This window comes from Andrena cerasifolii, chromosome 2 (assembly GCF_050908995.1).
Source record: "Andrena cerasifolii isolate SP2316 chromosome 2, iyAndCera1_principal, whole genome shotgun sequence".
NCBI lineage: Eukaryota > Metazoa > Arthropoda > Insecta > Hymenoptera > Andrenidae > Andrena > Andrena cerasifolii.
The window spans coordinates 9,897,496-9,919,258 of record NC_135119.1 but is presented as its reverse complement, the minus strand read 5'-3'; the positions used below and the strand labels follow the sequence as shown (position 1 = coordinate 9,919,258).

The 21,763-nt window shown below is 39.2% G+C and overlaps 1 protein-coding gene across 1 annotated transcript; it reads right to left on the bottom strand.

Moving 5' to 3' along the window:
• Positions 1-363: 363 nt before the first annotated feature.
• On the bottom strand, positions 364-14,093 carry Nt5c (5' nucleotidase C). Its single transcript, XM_076830646.1, has 8 exons — positions 13,317-14,093; positions 10,091-10,266; positions 7,913-8,140; positions 5,743-5,883; positions 4,978-5,135; positions 3,290-3,476; positions 2,511-2,651; positions 364-1,859 (listed from the first exon to the last, which is right to left on the bottom strand). Exons 1-8 carry the CDS (start codon positions 13,513-13,515, stop codon positions 1,503-1,505), a joined length of 1,587 nt encoding a protein of 528 aa, XP_076686761.1. The 5' UTR covers positions 13,516-14,093; the 3' UTR covers positions 364-1,502.
• Positions 14,094-21,763: the final 7,670 nt, after the last annotated feature.

Below are 21,763 nucleotides of genomic sequence, written 5' to 3'. Positions count from 1 at the left end.
TCGTTTTGTTATTTGCTAATGATTGCGGCTGTTTACTTCATTAAGTACATGTAACAAATATTCTCGCACAGAATATTAGCACAAGATCGTTCCGTGTTATTTCGTAAAACCAGAATTTTACAGGAAAATGGTTGTAATTTTTAACGCCAGTAAACAGGAACAAGTGAGATGAGTTGATGAATGATGTGGAAGTGATGTAATTTATAAATCAATATACATATATTTTGTATCCAGAACGAAATTTAATTAATTATAAAACGAAATTTGTTATAAAAATTATTATAATTATTGATTATAAAATCGATTAACATACTTTGGTGAGGAGTGCAACAAATTAACTTTAGAAAGAAGCAAGTAGAAGTATTACACTGTAATAATTTGATATAGGTAATTACCTTTATTGACTATTATAATCATTTGTAAACACTGAACACATTCATTGTAAACACTATGTTCGTTTTCGGAGACGGCGAAAAATGTGAGACAAATCTTGCTATTCCGATAAGATTTTTTTCTTACAAATTCATTTTTTTTCTTCCTATTCATACCCGGATATTAGAATTTTATTATGATAAAGACGAAAATATGTTCGGTCGGAGTATAATCACAGTTACTACTTAGGAACAACCCTATCAACTTAAACTTTTGTATCCTATTTAGCGTAAATTGTACTATACTAATCGAGAACATCAGAAAATAAGTTTCACACGTTCACTTTTGCAATAATCTCACCTACGATATATATATATATATATATATATCGTAGGTATATATATATATATGCGCTTTGATAATAGACTTTGTCATTTTTAATACTTAATACGATAAATTTTTGTACCTGAATAAACTATACATATATCTATTTACCATGAAGAATAAAACATATGAATTACAGCAGAATTTTAAATGTTCAACAAGCAGTAATCTTCTGTTATAGTTTTCTTTCAATGATCTCACTCTTCTTTGCTCGAAGCGCTTGTTTCTCCACTTTAGCTACGAACTACTTACGCAATGCCTATAATTTTTGTTTTGTACCATCGTGACCTCTGCACTAAAACTTGCCGTGCCAATTAGAGAAACCTTCATATATTATACAGTGTACATATAACAGTAAAATTATTATTATACATTGGCAAGACATGCGCAGCGGTACTATTAAGTAGATTAACTATTCCATTTACTTTATCTACATAATTATGGGTTTATAGTTTGTACTTTATCTATATAAAATACACTTGAACAAAGTAACTAATTCACGGTTACTGGTTCACTCTTCCCTAATCCATGATCATTTTAAGCAGTCTGGCAGTCTTTTTAATTTGCATAAAACGAAAATGCGTTTTGAGTATCTGACCTTGGAGATTTCTATTTTACAAAGATATCTAGTTTGTCAAGAATATTTTTGATATTTTGCTTGGTAAGCTTGTAATGTGTTTCAAGAAACGTAGCAAATATGTATATATATATATATATCTACTTGTAAGTCTAAATTTACGACTGTATTAGACGAAATAACTTGTATACTCGTGTGGCATTACGCCTCTCCTCGGATAAAACGTGTGGCTCGTTGAGTATTCCAACAGGTTCGTGATCGAGCTCATGTAAATATCGGCAAACCTAAAAAGTCTCCTCGAGAAATAGGTGGGATTGTGATATGTTCTGAACACGGAGCCAAATTGCTCATTAAACACACGTTTTATCTCGTTCCTTAATTCATCCCTTTCCTTGATCCATTCGTTGAGTACTGGTTCCACATCTGGCCCCTCGTAATCCTGATGCTCCTCGATCAATCCGGTTAGCATTTGTAGCCAATTCGCGTTTTCCTTGAACTTGGGGTTGTTCAGTGTCGAGATTTCGTGCTGTAACGCCAATAAACACGCTAATAGAATATCTTATAATGTCTAGTAGCTATGTGTCTTTTATATTTATATTAACACTTTGACTGGCGTTGGCACGTTCTCACGTGGGATTTGCAGCTTGCGCACGGTTTCGGCCAGCCTTCACGTTCATATTTTCTGGAGGCTATCGAAAGTCTTCGTCCAAGTGTCCTTTTTCAAGGCTTTTATTAGAGCTTCGCGCCACTCAAAGTTTTAATGAGCATTAGAAGTAAATTTCTTTGAAACAAACTTCTTTTATGACCCGGATAGCCAGATGTTAGTTACCATTTTCGTATTTTTTTAATCTTTTAACTTTTGAGGGATAATTTTTCATTCGTAATACTCGTACAGTTATGCTTTAATGATCTTTTTCTAGAAATATGTATAAATTTTGATATGAGAAATTTGTAGTTGAAAAAAATAGTTGCGGATAAAAGCGCTTTTTTTGTTAAAATTCGCCAAATATTTAAAGTTTATTATTAAGATCTAACAATTTACAGAAATATTGGCAAAAAGATTGCCTGGGGTGCGATACACCCCGCGTGACCACGAAGGGTTGAAAATCTAATATGACGAAAGCTTAGTCCCTGAAATGGTGTTTTCGAAGCATCATGTTATTGGTTGTATATCTACCGTTAATTCTTTAATTATTGCCCCTGTTCGCCAACCGTGCTCCAAAGTTACGTCTGCTAAATCGCTATAAGGGTGGTCCCCAAAGTATAATACTTGATGTCCTCGCCAGCCAGTCATATCTTGCAATTGTTTAACCGTGCCCTGCATTTTAAATTATTATCGTCATTTGTACTATCGAAGTATCGTTTAAATTCTTATTTTCAGGGTGGCACGAAAATCGATTCCCCACTTGAAACGTGGCTAATTTGATTTTGGTTTAATCTGGATTAAACTTTGCAGCAGCGACTTCTTTAAAGGGATCACTAATTCCCTAACAACTGAATGAAAATTGTAACAATTTATTTCGCAGAGAAAAGCATTTTTCTAATTGAATAATTACCTTTAACTTCCTAATGGAATAAATTAAATAATTTGGATTTTCTCTTTTGCTATTATCTGAACAAAGAGATTTATATGAGTAATCCATAAGCATTGAAAAACCTGTAGAAAGCATATTTGACAAGAAATTTTGGGAATCACTGAAAAGACTTTAAGCGCCGTGAAATATATTTTAACAAGAAACTTCGCATCTGCAAAGTGGAACTTCGTGTGCCGGGCATACTTTTTAGAAAGTAGTGTAAACAAAACTCCACGTGTTGTAGTTAATTGTGTAAATTTCAAAATTCCTTTTCGCTTTATTTTCCCTCTCGGGGTTCAGATTTAAAATGAAAAGCCGATTTTCACACCACCCTGTATATCTTTCGTATACTTCCATTTCACAACGAAGAATATCGACTCACCTCCAGGTAGATCATCCCCTTCTCAAGTTTGGTAACTCTATCCCACAGCTGAGTTCTATTGATTTCGTCGTATATTCGAAGGGGTCGAGATTCTTCGGTGAAGAATTTCGGTTTCCTCGCTTGCACTATCACCACATCGAAGTAATCCTTCCAATCGTCTCCAACCAAGAATCTCATACCCGTGTCACTAAAAAATAACGCCAAACTCTATCAATCGTCCGCAACATCGCATGTGCTGGTGATTACGAAGGTGGCGCATGTCAAAAATTTAGAAAAATTAAATTTATCATTTTCGTTTTCATACGCACGAACTGAAAACTCCAAATATTTTAAAACGAAGAACACATGACGTGGGCCACTTTTTTCATCGCCGGTATATACCTATGTACATACAAGGTAAGTTATTACTGAATAAGTTATTATTTAAACCAAGGGCGTCCAGAGACTTATTTCCAGGGGGGGGGGCAACTTTGGGGTGATTTTTTAACCCATTTGGTAGTGCCAATTTAATTAAAAATTTCAAACCAGAAATTAAAAATATTCCCTTTTTTAGTATAAACTTAATAAAGATGAGTTTTGAAAAATAAGCGATTTCTTCTCAAAAGCCAGGGAGGGGCAACTGCCCCTTTTGCACCCTCTTCCGGACGCCCGTGACTCAAACAACTTCAGTTTTCATATTACGGATAAATGTCTCAGGGAAATGTGTTTTATTTTGGGCGAATTCCACATTAGGGTAGGTTTCCTTATACGCGACTGCCTGCACGCATCGTCAAGAATTTCAAAGTCGATTTTCTCGAAAATGAAGCGCAATATCAAAAACTTTTATTCCTTTTTCTCGACTTATTTACTTGTTATAAGTCGAAAAGAAACAGTAACTTTTTGTCGTATCATGCTTCATTTTCGAGAAAATCGACTTTGAAATTCTTGACCATGCGTTCAGTCGCGTACAGGAAAACCTAGCTTAATGAAAATCACGGGCGATTTGGACGTAAGTGAAATTCGCCCTTAATGGTACGCATCGAAGAGTTGATGAAAATTTATTGGGAGTCTCGTGTTTTGTAAGATTTCAAGTTACAGTGAGTAACGAAAATATTCGGACACTTTTTAAAATCGCATAACTCTTTTAAAATTAATCCAAACGACTTGAATTTTTTTGAGAAGCTGGAAGGATTAGTTTGCTAAGTGACGTGACGTTTGCTAAGTCGATCTTTACTATTTTTTTTTTGCTATTCCGATCAAATGCATTTTTTTCAAAACGACGGAACACGTCACTTAGCAAACTAATCCTTCTGGCTTCCAAAAAAACTCATGTCGTTGGGACCAATTTTAAAAAAGTTATGCGATTTTAAAAAGTGTTCGAATATTTTCGTTACTCACTGTAGCTAGTTACGAGCAGACCCATAAACTCGTGACACTGTGCGTACATCGTTCAATTTGTCTCTGCATCATCTACAGGGCTGTACATAAAAAGAATACCATGCTCTATTTAACAAAAAAAAAAGTCAATGCGAATCTTACAAAACATGAGACTCATAAAAAATTCACTTCAACTGTTCCATATGTCCCATTGAAGGAAACATATTTTCCGTGAAACAATTTTCTGTGATATGAAAATTAAAGGGGTCTCGTAAGTACTAAGTTATGGTGACTTACTTTGTATTCAGTCATTAAGTTACAATCTTACTTACACAAAGTGGAAGGGACTATTGGTTACCAGAAACATCTTCTTATTGGCCTTTTTAAGTCTATCGAAGAACCTCTTTAGTTCCTTATTTTGCTCCAAGTAGTCCGACACATTTTGCACCACCATTCCGTGCATTATAGGATGGCAACTTTGCACAGAGTTCTAAACAAGAGAACAGTAAGGGCCCATTTTTAGGAAGACAACAATTTTAGGGTGGGTGTTTGGCCAGTGGCGGATTTAACAGGGGGGCTGATGAGCAGTTGCCACCTGGGCCCCTGCTCGTAAAGCCCCACCAGGGCCCCATCCTTAAAAAGAAATTATGACTTTATCCAAACTATATTCTTTTTCTGTATTATTACACTGAGCCCGTTTTCGGTAAACTATCGCTTTACTTTTCCGAAAAATGGGCCCAGCTTCTAAGCTCCCCCCCCCTAAGGGCCCTGTTTTAAAAAATAAATTATGATTTTATTCAATCACTTTTGCTTCTATATTTCTCTGTACATTTACCCCCTTTTAGTAAACTACCTCTTCATTTTCCCGAAAAATGGGCCCAGCTTCTAAGCTCCCCCCCCCAAGGGCCCTGTTTTAAAAAATAAATTATGATTTTATCCAAGCACTTTTGTTTCTATATTTCTCTGTACATTTACCCCCTCTTAGTAAACTACCTCTTCATTTTCCCGAAAAAATGGGCCCCTCAACGTTTGCCAACTGGGCCTTTTTACGTAAATCCGCCACTGGGTTTGGCATTTGTGTGCCGATACCCAGTTACCTTCACGTCTCTGAAGAGGATTTCAGGGTGATAGTCGATGTGATTTCGCAGGAAGTAGCCTGTGACGTTGCACAGAAGACCCATTTCCGGCACGGAGAATAAATCCGCCAGTTGAACCATTTTTGTTCGGTGCAATGCCTCCTGAAGTGACATTTCGTTTTATTTACACACGTTAGAGGCTTTATGTGCATTCGGTGGAGGCACACATTATATGTGCTTACCTTCTGTATTTCACGTTGAAAAAATCCATCATGAAAAACACACGCATGGAGGCATGCAAACAAATAGAAGACGTTTAAATCGTTGTAAGTTCGTACGTTCTACGCTGCTTGCTCGGGGATGCAAAACATATGAATACGTGTGTGTACATGCGTGATATGAACCTTGGAGGAAGGCCAAAACAATCATGCACTTGATTACATCATCGAACATTGCTGTTATCACCTCGCATTTCTGTGTGGCTCTTTTAAAATCCTTTACAGTGGATTGTACTCTCTGTTGTTGTCAATACGAAGCCTCAAAAATAAAACAGGTGAAGATTACTGTGCATCACGTATTTGCATTGTTCCTTTTAATTCTTTCGCTACTTTTAGACCATCGTTCTCGGCATTCGAACGATACCGAAGGTAAAATAGGGTACAGCTGTGTGCGTGATTCATAAGATTTTAGATGCCATTTATCGTCACGAATCTACAGAATGTCTGCCTATTACAGATGTTCGTATAATCATTGGGCAAATTTTGCAAGCGTGTAGTACGTATCGAAATAAACAAGGAAAGTGTTAGTCAATATAGATTTGTAATCCAACCGTTTCTAGGTCCCAAGTCACTTCTGTTATATATCCTCTATTAGGAATCTGTTGGGTTAAATTGTTAAGCTCCATTGAGCTCCACTGATTTACAAAATTATTTGCACACACTGGAATTTTCCACAGAAGTTCGAAATGAAATATAATACTTTAGATATATGTCTTATTTTAGGATGTAAGTATAGTGTGTGCACTATCTATGTTAACAGAAGAATACTAAGAAGTGCAGTTTATAGTACTTTTAACACGGCAGTATTAAGAACCCAGGGTAATACAAAATGTGGTGAAATACTAGTTATTTTTAATATGAAATATTATATTAAAAATAACTAACTTTAATATAATATAAAATATTATATTAAAAATAACTAACTTTAATATAATATAAAATATTATATTAAAAATAACTAACTTTAATATAATATAAAATATTATATTAAAAATAACTAACTTTAATATAATATAAAATATTATATTAAAAATAACTAACTTTAATATAATATAAAATATTATATTAAACATAACTAACTTTAATATAATATAAAATATTATATAACTTTGGCTAGAATTGAAAATTTGAATATAAAATATTATATTAAAAATAACTAGGATTTCACCAAATTTTGTATTACTCTGGGTTCTTAACACTGCCGTGTTAAAAGCACTATAAACTGCACTACTGTACTCTATAGTATAATTGAGAAAGATGAAAAAATAGTGGCAGAAGTCACAATAATTATAATTTTTTAATGAAAAGAGAAACTGGGGAAATGATAAAAATCAGCTTCAAAAAGCCATTCTAAAGCCTCAATTCGACCCCCTACCTCGGAAGGGGGTAGATATATTTTTTTTTAAATTTGGTCTATATAATCTAGACAAAAAATTTAGAGATGTCACGAAACATTAGCTCTCCACGGCTTCTCGAAAAAAGTTATCCTAACTTAAAAACGCAAAAGTTACAATTGCACCTACGCCGCCTGACGAGGGTTAAAAAATTCTGAATTTCCAGAGTGGCATTACCCCTTAACGAGCAATAAAACCGACTATGCACATACGAGAAATCAAGCAATTACCAGAAAGACTTAACACCATAGAAGACAATAGCCTTTATTTCGAAGACTATAATCTACTGTACGAATTTATCAAGAACAAACAGACTTTCTGCATAAACTGGGCAAAAGCTTACGCTTCACCCTCTGCACTTTCGATTTGCCCCCATGTTTTTGTGAATACTACACGTGCGCAGAATTTGGTGTCGTTCGTCTACCAACACTCCGTATCACTCTCGCAACCAAAGGACAGGAGTCAGAAATGCTCGGTTGGACAAAACGATAGATATTGATACATCTCGTGTGTGCTTACGTGAGAGTGCTTGTGAGGAGCCTCTACATAGGCGATCGGTATTATCCTGTTTTTATAGAGCCGCAGGACCTCGTCGTCGGGCACTGGATGCAAACCGCGGTAAACGGCGCCGAATTGGATTTGCAAGAAGCTGTCGAGTTTCAGCAACAGGCCCTTTTCGATGTCGTAATGGAGGCCGCGAACGGCGAAGTCCTTCTTGTACTCGAGGTCGGCGATTCCCTCGGGGTACTGTACAGCCGATTAAACGAGTTTCCGTCAAGTTTCAATTGAAATTCTCGTTTCGCCCGTAATTGTCGCTTGATTTTCGAGAAAACGCTGCTGACGAGCCGAGCTCGCGAACAGAAACGAGTTAGGAAGTTTCGTTCGCTTGTTCGCATTAGTCTCGCCGGGGCACGGTTTCGAAAGTTTCTCGCCGGCTCTGTTCGGAGGTGGACGCAACGATGTTCTTTGCGCTCCGCGATGAGCGCACTCCCGTTTAAACATTCGCGTGGTAAGTATCGGCGTGTCATCGTTGCGATAGAATCCCAGCCGTTACTTGGAGCTGGGCCTGCTCTCGCGTCGATATTTCCTGGAAACTTGGCTTTTAAAACAAGCTTGGGGGTCAACTTGTGCCTCGCCAGTTCCGCGACCCAACGGCGCCGCGTCGCTCAAATCTGAGTCATCGTTAATTTCATCGGAAAAATTCAAATTCTTGTGTTTTGGGTGCTCGTAAGAGTAGTGCCAATGGAAACGAGTCTAAAGTGAATGTAAAATCGACCTCGCACGAAATTTCGAAGCGATTCGAAGTATACAGGGTGGTTCAATAACTCTGTTCACCTGGGATATTTCTGTTAATTTTAGAGATGTGGTAAAATTTTTATGTTATGTTATGTTTTATTGTTTTCCTGTGTTTTAAGCAGGATGGGCGTTTCAAGCTAATTTTTGCTTATATTGCCCAACGAACTATAGGTCCCATTTCTTCCCCCCTCTCTCTTTCGGGTCCCAGCAGCAGCAGCGCACCGGGAGAAAGGTGGTCACCCATCTTTCCCCAGTACACCGCCCCGTGATGCTTAACTTCGGTGATCTAACGAGAACCGGTGTTTTCCATCACGGCTACGGCCGCTGGTTGGTACAAAATTTATTTAAAATAGTTATGTGGTACAGAGGGGACCATAACATGCCAGTAATCATATTGTACGGGCTTAATTTGACAATAGAATATAAGTATTTATATATGTTTCATTGCAAGAAAAAGACTAACTAAAACTATTCCAATGTAAAAAGCTGATCATTTTCTAGAAATGGAAAGCTAACAATTTTTTTAGAATATTTAACAGAGGAAGCCCAGAAAGCCCGAAATAAAGATTTAAAAACCTACTGCGAATTATACGCAAAAAGAGCAGCCGAAAAATGATAAATCAAGATGTTCTAAATAATTTATTAATAAGCCCTGATCCATATGGATATATGGAAATCAACATCAAGAGTCCCATTGTTAAAAAGAGCGACGAGAAAAAAAATGATTATCGTATTTATTAGAGAATATATTACCTGTAATCTTAGATTATAATCAATAAGTGATGAAATATGTAAAAAATGAAGCGAATGCCTAAGTGTCGATCCGTCCCACTGGGCCCCGTCGAGCACCTCTTATGATGTAAGACTCGTTGTTTCACTCCTTTATCTATTGTCGAATAACCTTGTATGTAAACATCCGCTAATTTACTAGGGATACAAGAATATAGCATGCCATATAAAAAAATATTGGCGACCTTGAAATCTCTGAAAACCCTCCATCTAAAGAAGAAATATTACTGGCAAGTTGTAGCCCCGTCTGTACCACACAACTTTTGTAAATAAAGTTTTTCCATATCTCTAAAATACACGAAGTTATTCCAAGTGATCAGAATTATTGGGCCACCCTGTATACAAAGAATAGTCCGATTATAGTCGTGTTGGGACTCGTTTTAATCGACAAATCCTCGCCTATCGATTGGTAGCATTCTCGCGAAGATGTAATAGAACGTATAGAAACTTAAACGTTCCTTAGTGTCAGTATTCCTATGCATATTCAAAGCGCGAGAACGAGCTGGATAAAACTTTGCTGTTTGAAGCAATCGCTCGGGAAGGACGGACTAATTTAGAATGGTATTTCACCAAAGTGGATGCCACTCAAGGGGTTAAGACACAATCATGTACCTTGTATCTCTGGATAAGCATGTCGCGGCCGAGGTTGTAAAGCAGGTAGTCCATCGACGGCTTGTAACAGGCCAGCGTGTAATCGTAATCGAATCCATAGACCTGCACTTCCTTTAAGTCGAGCTCGTTGCAAGCGAACACCCCTTTTGGGCTCACGTCTTGAGGAAGTTTCTTTGCTGTATAAGACGTTTCATCGATTAGTTTTATCTGTGATGTACGTAGAGTGATAATGAACGGCGTCAGGATTTCAGGACTGAGATGTAGTGCCTGGTAAACTGATAACGAACTGATCAATTTTTATCAGACTTTGTGGGTAGGTATGTTCGGGAAGAGTGATGGAATCATAACGTATAAAATTTGCTAAAAACGAGTCAGATAGCGTCAATACCGTATTTCACGGACTGCAGGTACCTAGTTACTTCTCACATCGGGCAAAAGTTTTTTTGGAAATTAATTTCTTGTAAATGCACCTAAAGTTTTCCCTTAGTTTATTCGTGTGAATATGCTATTTGTATCCGCTTATACATATGTAAATAGATATTATAATGAACAAATATATTTGTATTAAACAAGGAAACTAATTATTATATATAATGAAGAATAATATTGTTATGCATGTCCAATAATACACTAGATATGTGTTTACATCTGTTGAGTAAGTACCTACCTATTTGAATTTAACTCGATAATAGTAAAACTAAATTACAAAGAACCTTATGTACCTATTGATTTATTTTCTTAAGGAGGGATTCTCGTGTAACAGTCCCCGAAAAATTATAATTTTTTTTTAAAAAGCTATTGTTGATATTGCATTAACCTCTTTTGGCATATAAGGAGGCATCTTTAAACTTGCAAAACATATTTTTTTTATGTCGATCCTTCTTATTCTTTATTAATTATTGTGGAATCTCTTCGACGATGATGGTGTCAGGCGTAGCACCTGCCGCAGTCCTCTGATTGCAAAAAGAAGAAATTTTTCTTAAAGTTAAATAATTTACGCTTGGACTGGACCTAAAATTTTAATTTTTATTTATAATACCTTTTTCGTCGATACAACAAATAATATGGAAAATTTGTCTACGGAAAAGCTAACTTTTTCTTTCAAACGCTATAGCTGTTTCAATTTTTCATTTTGTTCTTTAAAGTGGACCAATCCCAGCGTAAACTATCCAACTTTAAGAATTCTCTACTATTTTTGCAATCAGATGGCTGTGACAGGTGCTACACATCCCGCCAGCAGGAGTTACATCGCCGAAGAGGGGGACGAGATTCCACAATAATTAATAAATAATAAGAAGTATCGACATAAAAAAAAATATTCTCTGCAAGTTCAAAGATGCCTCCTTATACCCCAAAAGAGTTTAATTCAATATGACCAACAGTTTTTTCCAAAAAAAATCTTAAATACTTTTGGGGCTGTTAGTTGAGAATCCCTGCTTAATGCATGTCTAGCCTGAATCTGAGGCGAATAATTTAAAGTGAGGTATCCTCATCTCGCGTGACATCGCGATTATTTGCATGCTCATTAATGTGTCTATTTCTCTTATCATTTTCTGCATCAGGCGCGGTGTAACGTGAAAACAGACCGGCGCTATCTCTCTCCATTCAACGTTCTGCGTTTCCTCGGATGCATATGCCTATCAAGATGAGTAAACGCGAGCGCAGAATACGATCCGTGTGCACGTGACTCCGCTCGCGCGGCCTTGTATCGGGACACTTTTAGTTACGTAGCAGGATAACGCGCAGCGTTACTTCACCCTGTTCGATTCGCGATAAGTCTCGTTTTGTTGCGCATGCTGCTTGACACGAGACGTACTATTACCCGGCCGAAAGAAGATCCCCAAGAGGCGGGCTCGGGCGATACAGTCCGTCGCTATGACGATTGGTCGAATCACCTATTTGGGCACACTTTTAAAGACGCGGCACACGTATTTTGGTTATTGGCTGAAGTAGGCACATACATTGTCGCACCGCGCGACGAAGAGAGCGAACAAAACACATCGAGATCGAGTGGAATAGAGCGATCTGACCGACGAGCGCCAAAACAATAGCGTAGGCATCTCAGATGGTTAACCATTAATATATAATAACATAAAAATTTCCTTATTTTTCAAATAATCTGTGCGAGATTGCGTTTGGGCTTATTTTAATCAGAAAAATCTAACCAAACCAATGATAATACTTTCCTGAATATATTGTGAAAAATAAGGAAATTTTTATGTTATTATATATTAATGGTTAATCGTCTGAGATGCCTACGCTATTGCTTTGGCGCTCGTCGGTCAGATCTCTCTATTCCACTCGATCTCGATGTGTTTTGTTCGCTCTCTTCGTCGCGCGGTGCGACAATGTATGTGCGTACTTCAGCCAATAACCAAAATACGTGTGCCGCGTCTTTAAAAATGTGCCCAAATAGGTGATTCGACCAATCGTCATAGCGACGGACTGTATCGCCCGAGCCCGCCTCTTGGGGATCTTCTTTCGGCCGGGTAATAGTACATTCCCACCATTGTAGATTCGTCTGTTTGCCCGTTCCTCTCGCCCGTCCCGTGTTCTGTTACTAATTAGCTTTAGATACGAATCTCTGATACGACCTTTCCTCTAATTACCTCACCGAATAACACATCGAAAGATTAAACCGAACGTATTCAAACCGAGCGTCTTGTACTGATTAGCGCAAGCACATTAGCGTAATCGTACTGGATTAGATTCCAAGTGTAAGGTTATGTTTCCATCGGAGTCTATAAATTACCGCGATTCCTCAAGGCAGCGGGTTCTTCGGTGTACGCGACGCGCCGTACCTATCAAAGATTTTGGGAACCTGCCAAAATACGGTGGGAATTACAATAACAATGTTGGAGGTTGGTTGGGCGAGGAGCATGCAACTACTTTGGACGCGAGGGTTCCCGCGACAGTTGATAGCATTGCCCTTAAACATAAATCGAATGCTTCCTGAGGAGGGGGATTCATTGACATGTCAATTATAATATCCGCGCGGACGCCCGATCCACTAGCTGGCATTGCTATCAAGGTCCCGCATCAGTGCCATCGATTCGAAACATATATCGAAGCGTGCGTTGTGGATAGGTGGCGCGCATGCGCGGGCCTCGGTGCGGCGTTACTGAGCGTGCGCGAGCGAGCAGAGTGTCTGGCACCGCTGGCACGCCAGCATGGATGGGAGTGAGACCGAGGCGGTAAAATGGCCGCAGCCAGCGTTGGTACTTACATCTGTATTTTTCGAGTGTCTTCGCATAATTCGCGAGCATAACCTCCCGCGTGATGGGGCCATGGTAAAAGGCGCGGTCACCGGTGAAGCGCGAGAACGCGACACGGCAGCTGGACACACGGAGGAGCCACGATGGCAGGACATTCTCATTGACCAGAGACGATGCTGCAACGACAGCGAGGGTCCTCGTGTGCAGCATCACGGACGATTGGCGGAGTACGCAGCTACGACCCACGGTGCTCGACGATTGGCGCTTCGCACGGCGGGCGATTCAACTCAGTCCGCCGCCAGCCGTCTGCGGTGTTTCAGCGTTCCTCCGCGACTATTAACCCGCGCGGTGCATTTCCTATCGCCGCTGAATCGGGCGATCGGCAATCGAAGCCTACCGACCCGCACGCACTCTGGCAATGAGATCGCGATCCGTTTATCTCTTTTCCTGCCGCGTCGGTTACATGGCTTCCCGACGCCCGCTATTTATACCCGGATCACTTAGCCCTCCTTATAGCCGTAGTTCGGACACCCAAGTGAGTTCGGCTGGGCTTCGAGCGACAAGTGCCCGCACGCCGCGTCCGTCGAGCTATCACTGTTTGTCTTTGCGTACGCCTGGCCGCGAGGGGATGAAGGGACCCTGTGCTACTGTGCTTTAATCATTCACGCTTGGGGCACGCAACGTAGCGTCGCTGCTCAATCATATGTAGATACGGCGGACTGTCGTAGGTGGGGAAGGCAGTGATACCTGTAAGACGGAAATAGACGTAACCGTCGGTATGCGACAGCGCGGTACGGTTGCCAAGCGCGCCTCCTGCGACGGAGTTCAGAATTCCTGGCTCTTCGGCTGATCTCGTGGTTCGGTAACCTTCCTCAACAATCGAGGAAAATATCGGGCAGCTTCGACTCGACACTGTCCAGCGGTTTTGCGTTATCGCGCCAGGCAGCGCCTGTTGTCGCCATTTTGCGAACATCTTTTTCCCAGAGAACCTACTGGAGCGAAAGACGGAGACTTGAAGTATCGCGATGACTTTGCTAGCCCGTTTCAGGCAACAAACGCGTAACGTAAATTCGTATTCCGCATTTAATTAAGAAGTTGCTTTGTTTTATCTTAAAAATATACAACTGCAATTATGTTCTTCGAACGATATTTGCCCTCCCCTTTCATTCTCAGGGTTATGGGCAGTGGCGGATTTAACATGGCGGCTCATGAGCAGTTGCCGCCTAGGCCCCTGCGCGGAAGGCCCCTGCTGGGTCCCATCTTCAAAAAAAAATTATGCTTAGGTGTAGGTGTCCAAACACTACATTCTTTTTCGTATTACCACACTTGGCCCGTTTTTAGTAAACTACCTATTCATTTTCCCCTAAAAATGGGCCCCTCGGAACCTTTGCCACCTGGGCTTTTTTATTAAATCCGCCACTGATTATGGGCGATTTAGGTATTTCTTGCAGTGGAAAGTTACTACTTAGGTTTCGACTAGTAACTGCGTAGCCTTTGCCCGTCATTTTCTAGCTTATTGTCCTATACTACATACGGTTTACGTTACAATTCAAATGGCGTGCAATTTTGGGGTTAACGTTCCTGCTCAGGCTGCTCTAATATTTCCTACAATGATGTCGCAGGATTGGAAAAGAGGTTTTCGCGTCACCCATGATCCCTATCTTAGTTTTGTCGTTGAAACAATCGCGATTTACGTTCCAAGACTAATCTGAATCACCGATCTCGACGAAAATGGGTTAATTAGTGCACGAATCCGAGGAGGCAACCTCGAATTGCGCCGAGTCGCATGCGTTTCACTCAGGAAGGATCATTTTAACAAGGCGCTCCAGCCGCATGTCGGATGTGCACGTAGTCGCATTAATCGACGTTATTCTTTGGCGCTCAGCGGCTCAGCACACTTCACGGCTGATTCTAATCGCAGGAAGCATCGGCGGCGTGCGCGCGCGCGCGCGCGCACACCGACCAAGTGCGCGATTCCTCGATTTTACCTGCCGACATTCGAGCCTCTGGTAAAATCGTCGCAAACCGCCATACCGATGTTATGATTAATGATCCGCCGCGTCCTTCTGACGGCTGTTCTCACGTTTCTGTTTGCGTACCTACATACGTTGTGAATGGCACTGTTTCGCTTCGCGGGCTTCCTTCCCGTCATCGTTTCAACACACGACCGCGGACATCGTGTAAATCGTTTGCAAATTTTACAAAAGGCATCTCACTTGACACTCGACTGGCGGTTACAGGGCCCAACTAGGCCCATCCCAATGCAGCTGCATTAGTGGAAATAGTCATTGTTAGTGTGTCATGGATAAGTCCACCTAGTGTGCAGGATTTTTATAGCTACATGATTGATAAGGTCACTTTTTGAAGAAGATAAGAATTTTAGATCGTAACGAGATCAGAGGCGGATTCAGGAGCCTTTCTTGGGGAGGGCGAAATATGTAACAGTACATAAGTACATTTTTCAACCTCCTTTTGCATAATTTAAAATCTGCTTGTAATTTTTATTTTAATATCTCTATCTGATACTATAGTGGAACTAAATAAATTCACATTAATTATTTATACAGAATTATACGCAATGTCACAATATTTTTCTATTTTATTACTCTTGGAGGGGGAAGGGGGGCGATCGTGTGTGAATGAAATTGTGGGTTAAATGCAGTCCAACATAATTTTTAATAAAATACGTACTTATAATACCTAAATAAATTTTTCAACAAAAACATATATTTTTCTATCTAATTTTTTTTTCCAATGGGCTTCGATAATTTTTGGCAGACAGGTTTCACATAAAAATAACGATGTTTTAATACGATGACAGGTTACGTTATTGCGCACACCACTCGCGCATCTTTTCTTTGCAGCTCAGTTTACCCCGGTCACTTTGCCCCGAATGTGTACTCAGTGGAAAACTAATTATTTAATATTGTTAGGATTAATGTTTTCTCAAACGCGCGTGCATGTATGTTTATAAGCTTGTTATAAACACGCAGAAAAAAATGGAGTCAAAATAACACATTTAAGACTCATTTATCCAAAAAGCTAAATTGAAAAAAAAAACAAGTCTCTAAAACTTCATTTTTAATTTTTCAAATGAATTTCCATTTTTTAAAAATTAAGGAAGCTCATCTTACCTCGGGGTTCACTTTGCCCCGGTCTCCTCTACGTATGTCGACTCCTAACTCATTTCCTTACATGATTTCCTGCAGATTACTGTGTTTTACCAGTAAACCCACGTCAAGTTGGTACCTATTGCTAGCAAAAGTCTCATCTCAGCGTTCATAAAGTATTATATTAAATTGAAAAACTAGAGACCCAGGAACAGTTTGGTAGCATCTGCTCCGAAACCTGCGGTTGTCGAATTATCGCAGTAAATTATCAACTGTGGGTGCCGACGGTCGGGCGATTTGAGGGGGAATGGCTCATACGTAACCATACCAGTGCTACCAGTGGCATGTGACCTGGTTGCCTTAATCTAGCCCAGCCGCCGCCGGTCGTCGTACTCTTCGTAATGTTTCTGATCGGGTGTATGCAGTCCCGAGCGACGTCTCTAGCGAAAAAAAAGAGCTCGATCAGGAATCGTTCCAGTGTTTCGCGGTGATTCGCTTCACGTTCGCACATTCCGTCGAGCAAACTGGCAAGGGGCTAGGGTAGGGGAGCGAAAGGGGAGGGGAGAGCAAAAAAAGGAGAAGGAATACGCACCGACTTTCCATTCTTTATGGAATGCAATTCCATGATACGGACTTTCTATGCTTTTCTGCAACTCTCACCTGGCTCCACCCTTCCGGTCGATTATCATTCCTGATCGATCCTTACGTTTTTCATGGTCTATTGTGGTATATTGCACCCGGTGTCGGTCCTTGGATTCGCTACGGTGTTCAGCGAAAATTCCGCTCGTTTAATCCTATTTAGTCGTATTCACTCCACTTGTTTCGCTGGTTTTTAGTCGGGTAGAGCTACTTTGCCATTTTGTTTTGTGCTGTGGCGCGTTATTGTATCGAAACCGCTGCGCTTTTGCAAAATTAACACTTTGCTCTGGCGAGCGGTTTGGAGTAGGCTTATGCAGGCTGACGATGCTTTTCGATATTCCGACAGGTTTTATTTAGGATCCTTGAAAAGTTTGGATTTTTTTTGTTACGGAGCGACGTGGCCTAAAATTTAACCCTTCGCCAGTGACTGGTTGAGGTTTTAAGTATGTGTGATAGATATTACATTAGCTTTACGTTTTATGTTCCAGTGGATCGTGTCTGACACAGCTGAAAATGAGTATCGATCACCTAGTACCCAGTTAGAGTGAAGTAATGTGTATTTAAAATATACAAAAAGATTAAGAATTGTGTGGAAATACATAATGCTGTACTTATAACCGCATTTTTTGTAAAAATCCCAATGGTCTTGTAACGACAAATAAAGGTGTCTTGTGTATTTTACATATTTAGAAAGATCACGTAATAGATCTTACTGCTTCTTAGAACACAAAAAGAGAATTTGCCAGTTCGTTCCTACTACATTCCCCCAAAATAGTTTATAATAATTTACGTGACCCCCGCGATGTGTATTAAATAAATCAAACCATACTATTCAGTTCCTTAAATTTTTATGACAATCGATTGTGTATCTCGAACGTCTAATACACATATGATACAACCATCAAGTCATCAGAAGTTAATTAACACTACCAATTTATTCGACTAATCTGTGCCTCGAATGGCCATTATTTAGTGACACGATTAAGATGATTTAAGACTGAGATCATGGGCGATACAGGAGAAAAGTTAAAACGAGGCGTGTCCGATTTTAACGATCTGTAAAGTAGAAATCACAACGATTGGAGCGTTAAATAGAGTTCGATTAATGGTTAATAAAGCCCAGACCCGTTGCGTCTAAAGGTAACAGCGAGAAATTTATTTTCATTTTTAACGATCCTAGAAAGTAGGTAATAAACGGTCGAGGATGCAGAAGTATAATAGATTCGTTGACCGTGCTGCTTGTCTGCTTAAAAAATACTGTGATTATTATTTAATGCGAAACGCTTGCGCACGTGCCATGCACGATATGTATCGTCGCCCAGATTCAAAAGATTCCTCGCACGGTTCAATTAGAAAATTCCATTTCGACAGTATCTATCTCACACGTCTCTAGTCAGTATGTAGTCATTATGTAGATAGAATCGTTGGCCGCGACGATCGAGAGATACGAAATTGATTTGTTTGGTAATGAGGCAAACGCTGGATGTTCGTGAATGACGATATATTATCTTCGATCCTTTTTTTTTCGTGTATTTAAGCAGTTTCCATCTAAAAAATTGCATGGATTATTTTAACGTTATAATTGTTGCAATAAAAAAAGCTCCTAAAATTTACAAAATTCCTGCAACACGAAGTGAATGTACATACATAATTGTGTGTTCAAAAATTTAATTTCCCACATTTTGGAACGATGTGACGAAATTTGAACGATTTTTCTTAAGGGCGGAGCCTGGTGTAACTAGCTGAACATCGAGCCATTTTTCGAGATTTTTTTTTAAAGAAAGTATTCCATCGATCTTTCTGAAACTTTCAGGATATTGTATTATCAGATTAAGGTAGATAACAAAAAAATTGTATTAAAAACGAGCGGCAAATAACAGAGTTATACGGGATTATGTCCAGTCCGTTGGCGATGCAATTGTTCCACTGGGGGCAACGTAGCGTCTACTATATTCGTCTGAATCCAAAAATCCAACAATTTTTGTTTAGTTCATGAGTGCACGCACAAATCGTACGAATTCATAACTTCAAAGATGCAAAATTGAACAAATGGCGGCCTTTTTAATAAAAGTTTACTTTTTCCAACGAAATTTTGCCTTAACTGTGTAAAAAGTTATTTATTTAAACAATGTCATTATACCAGTAGCTAAGCTCTGTGAAGCAAATGTTCACAAATATCCGTGCACAAGGTCAAGTCGATCGGTTGAATATTTTTGGAGTTACATTGCCCGCCAATTGTAAAACTGTCGTTTCGAGAAAAACACGTTTCAAGTTTTCAAAACCGGCTACATCCGCTTTAATTTTTCGAATTTCGTTTTGCGGCTTTGGGAACATATTAAGTATCGTGATGTTCAACCATTGATTTATGCAAAAAAAAAATCAGTTTACCCGCCCCGCTACACCAGGCTTCCCTCTTGAAGGGGATTGCGCCTTGTTGGGCTGAAGCGTAGGTAATTCTTTGTGAATTTTTTTGTACAAAAACGGTTCGACAAATTAAATTGAGGCTTGACAGGCTGTTTTATTGTATCTTGAACTATTGTTCTGAATTTTTGGTGTGACAGTGAAAAAGAAACATGGGATATACAGAGAGAGTGTTGAAAAATAATCGGGTGCTCCTGGCTGACGGAAAGTACTGTAAGGGTTATCCGAAACACAAAAATGAAAAGAGATTCTTAAGCTATATGAATGTGGCTATGGGTAGTAGTAGATGTATTGTCGTAACCATTACCGTTCATTTTTCATTTAAAGAAGTTTTCCCGATTTTGGGGCCAAACCTTTTTCAGCTTCAATTCAGGGCGCTTCATCTTCTTCAAAATTCTGCCATTTCCCTTAATCCCCTTAATTTCTTATAAGCCCCCCTTAAACAGCAGAGAATCTTAGGTTTTTTGAAGCAAATTACGAAAATGCAGATGAAGAATTATTCATACGATTCTGATCCATATGTGGGACAGGTTGGGACAAACATTCCTCTTTGGGGAAGCTTCATGAATTTTCAAAAATTTTCAGGAGTCATGATACTTCAAAATCGTATCAAGTAAAATAAATGTCGATTTAATTATTAAGCTCAAGAAGGGTTGTTGAAAATGTATTTGAAGAACTTTTTCAAACCGGGTCGAAGAAATCTAAAAAAAGTGGAATGCAAAACTTAGCACACATTTAGACAAATGTGAAAGGATCGCAGAATATAATGAAAACTATATAATCGATCGATTAGCAGGAACTAGTTCATCCCCGCCTGACACACGTACCCAAAGAACCATTACTTATGGGGTGACCTAATATATTATGGCTGTTGCAACGGTATTTTGAAACCCCCTTCGAGGAAAGAAAACATCGCGCCGCGGGATGAAAAATTCCGTTGCTCTTGCTCAGCGAGCCGAAACGATGATCGTTGATGCCGAGCTGCAGTCGAAGAAACGAAGTCGAAGTCGATGGCCGTTTCGGCCAGACGACATCACCGGCGGGTCTCCCGACTCGTTTCTTGTCACACGCGGTCGGCGTACCTTTATCCGTGCTCTCTCACGTATGTACAGGCACTCGGCGATACCTCGGTGTATGCAGCACGAGCACCCATACGTGCACGGAGTCGGGCAGCCGAAGAACGCAGATTGCTAGAGGCGCTGTTCCGGTGACCTACTCTACGATTATCACTCACTATAGCCGATCGTCGGTGCAGGTGCGTGTGCGTTAACTAGCGTTGCCAACTATACCTCGTCGCGGAAAGGAGGACAATCAAATAAACCTTTTTTTTCCCCCACTCGTTTTGTCCGAACTAATGTGACGCCCCGGAAGTGACCGCTTGAATTACGGCCGTTTAACCCGCGGAGATGAACCCGCGTACCACCTGCGCACAGCTGTGCTAGACGTAAGGTGAAGTATGTACCTACATGTTGTGGTCAGTTGGGTTTGGAATATTTTCTTAACGTGCTTTTGAGGTATTCAATAGTTTCAGAAAGTTTGTGGACTTATCTCTCGACATAGGTGTCTTTTTGTTGTTTTCATTGTGTGGCGGTGGTTGTGGTGTGATTGAGATTTAGGGTTTTTGCTGGTAATTGAGTTTTTTTATGAAGAAGGGAAGGATGTACAGTAGGGCGGAGCGGAAAATTTAAATTTGAATTTTCAGTTGGCCTGGGTGCGGGATAGTTGTCTTTTGATTAACCAAACACAACTGTAAAAAAATTTTGGGAAAATATTCATGTCTGCAGGTTCCTTTTTCTCCTAAAAATGATTATATGATTATATGGTCATTTTTGACAATGATTATATGATTATATGATTGTATGATTATATGATTATATGATTATATGATTATATGATTATATGATTATATGATTATATGATTATATGATTATATGATTATATGATTATACGATTATACGATTATATGATTATATGATTATACGATTATACGATTATACGATTATACGATTATACGATTATACGATTATACGATTATACGATTATACGATTATACGATTATATGATTATATGATTATATGATTGTATGATTGTATGATTATATGATTATATGATTATATGATTGTATGATTATATGATTATATGATTATATGATTATATGATTATATGATTATATGATTATATGATTATATGATTATATGATTATATGATTATATGATTATATGATTATATGATTATATGATTATATGATTATATGATTATATGATTATATGATTATATGATTATATGAT

Coding starts and splice junctions, on each gene's coding strand:
- Nt5c (XM_076830646.1), bottom strand. CDS start 13,515: ATGCTGCACACGAGGACCCTCGCTGTCGTTGCAGCATCGTCTCTGGTC. Junction 10,267..13,316: donor GACACTCGAAAAATACAGAT/GTAAGTACCAAC, acceptor CGTCTTATACAG/CAAAGAAACTTCCTCAAGAC. Junction 3,477..4,977: donor AATAGTCCCTTCCACTTTGT/GTAAGTAAGATT, acceptor GTTATTTTTTAG/TGACACGGGTATGAGATTCT.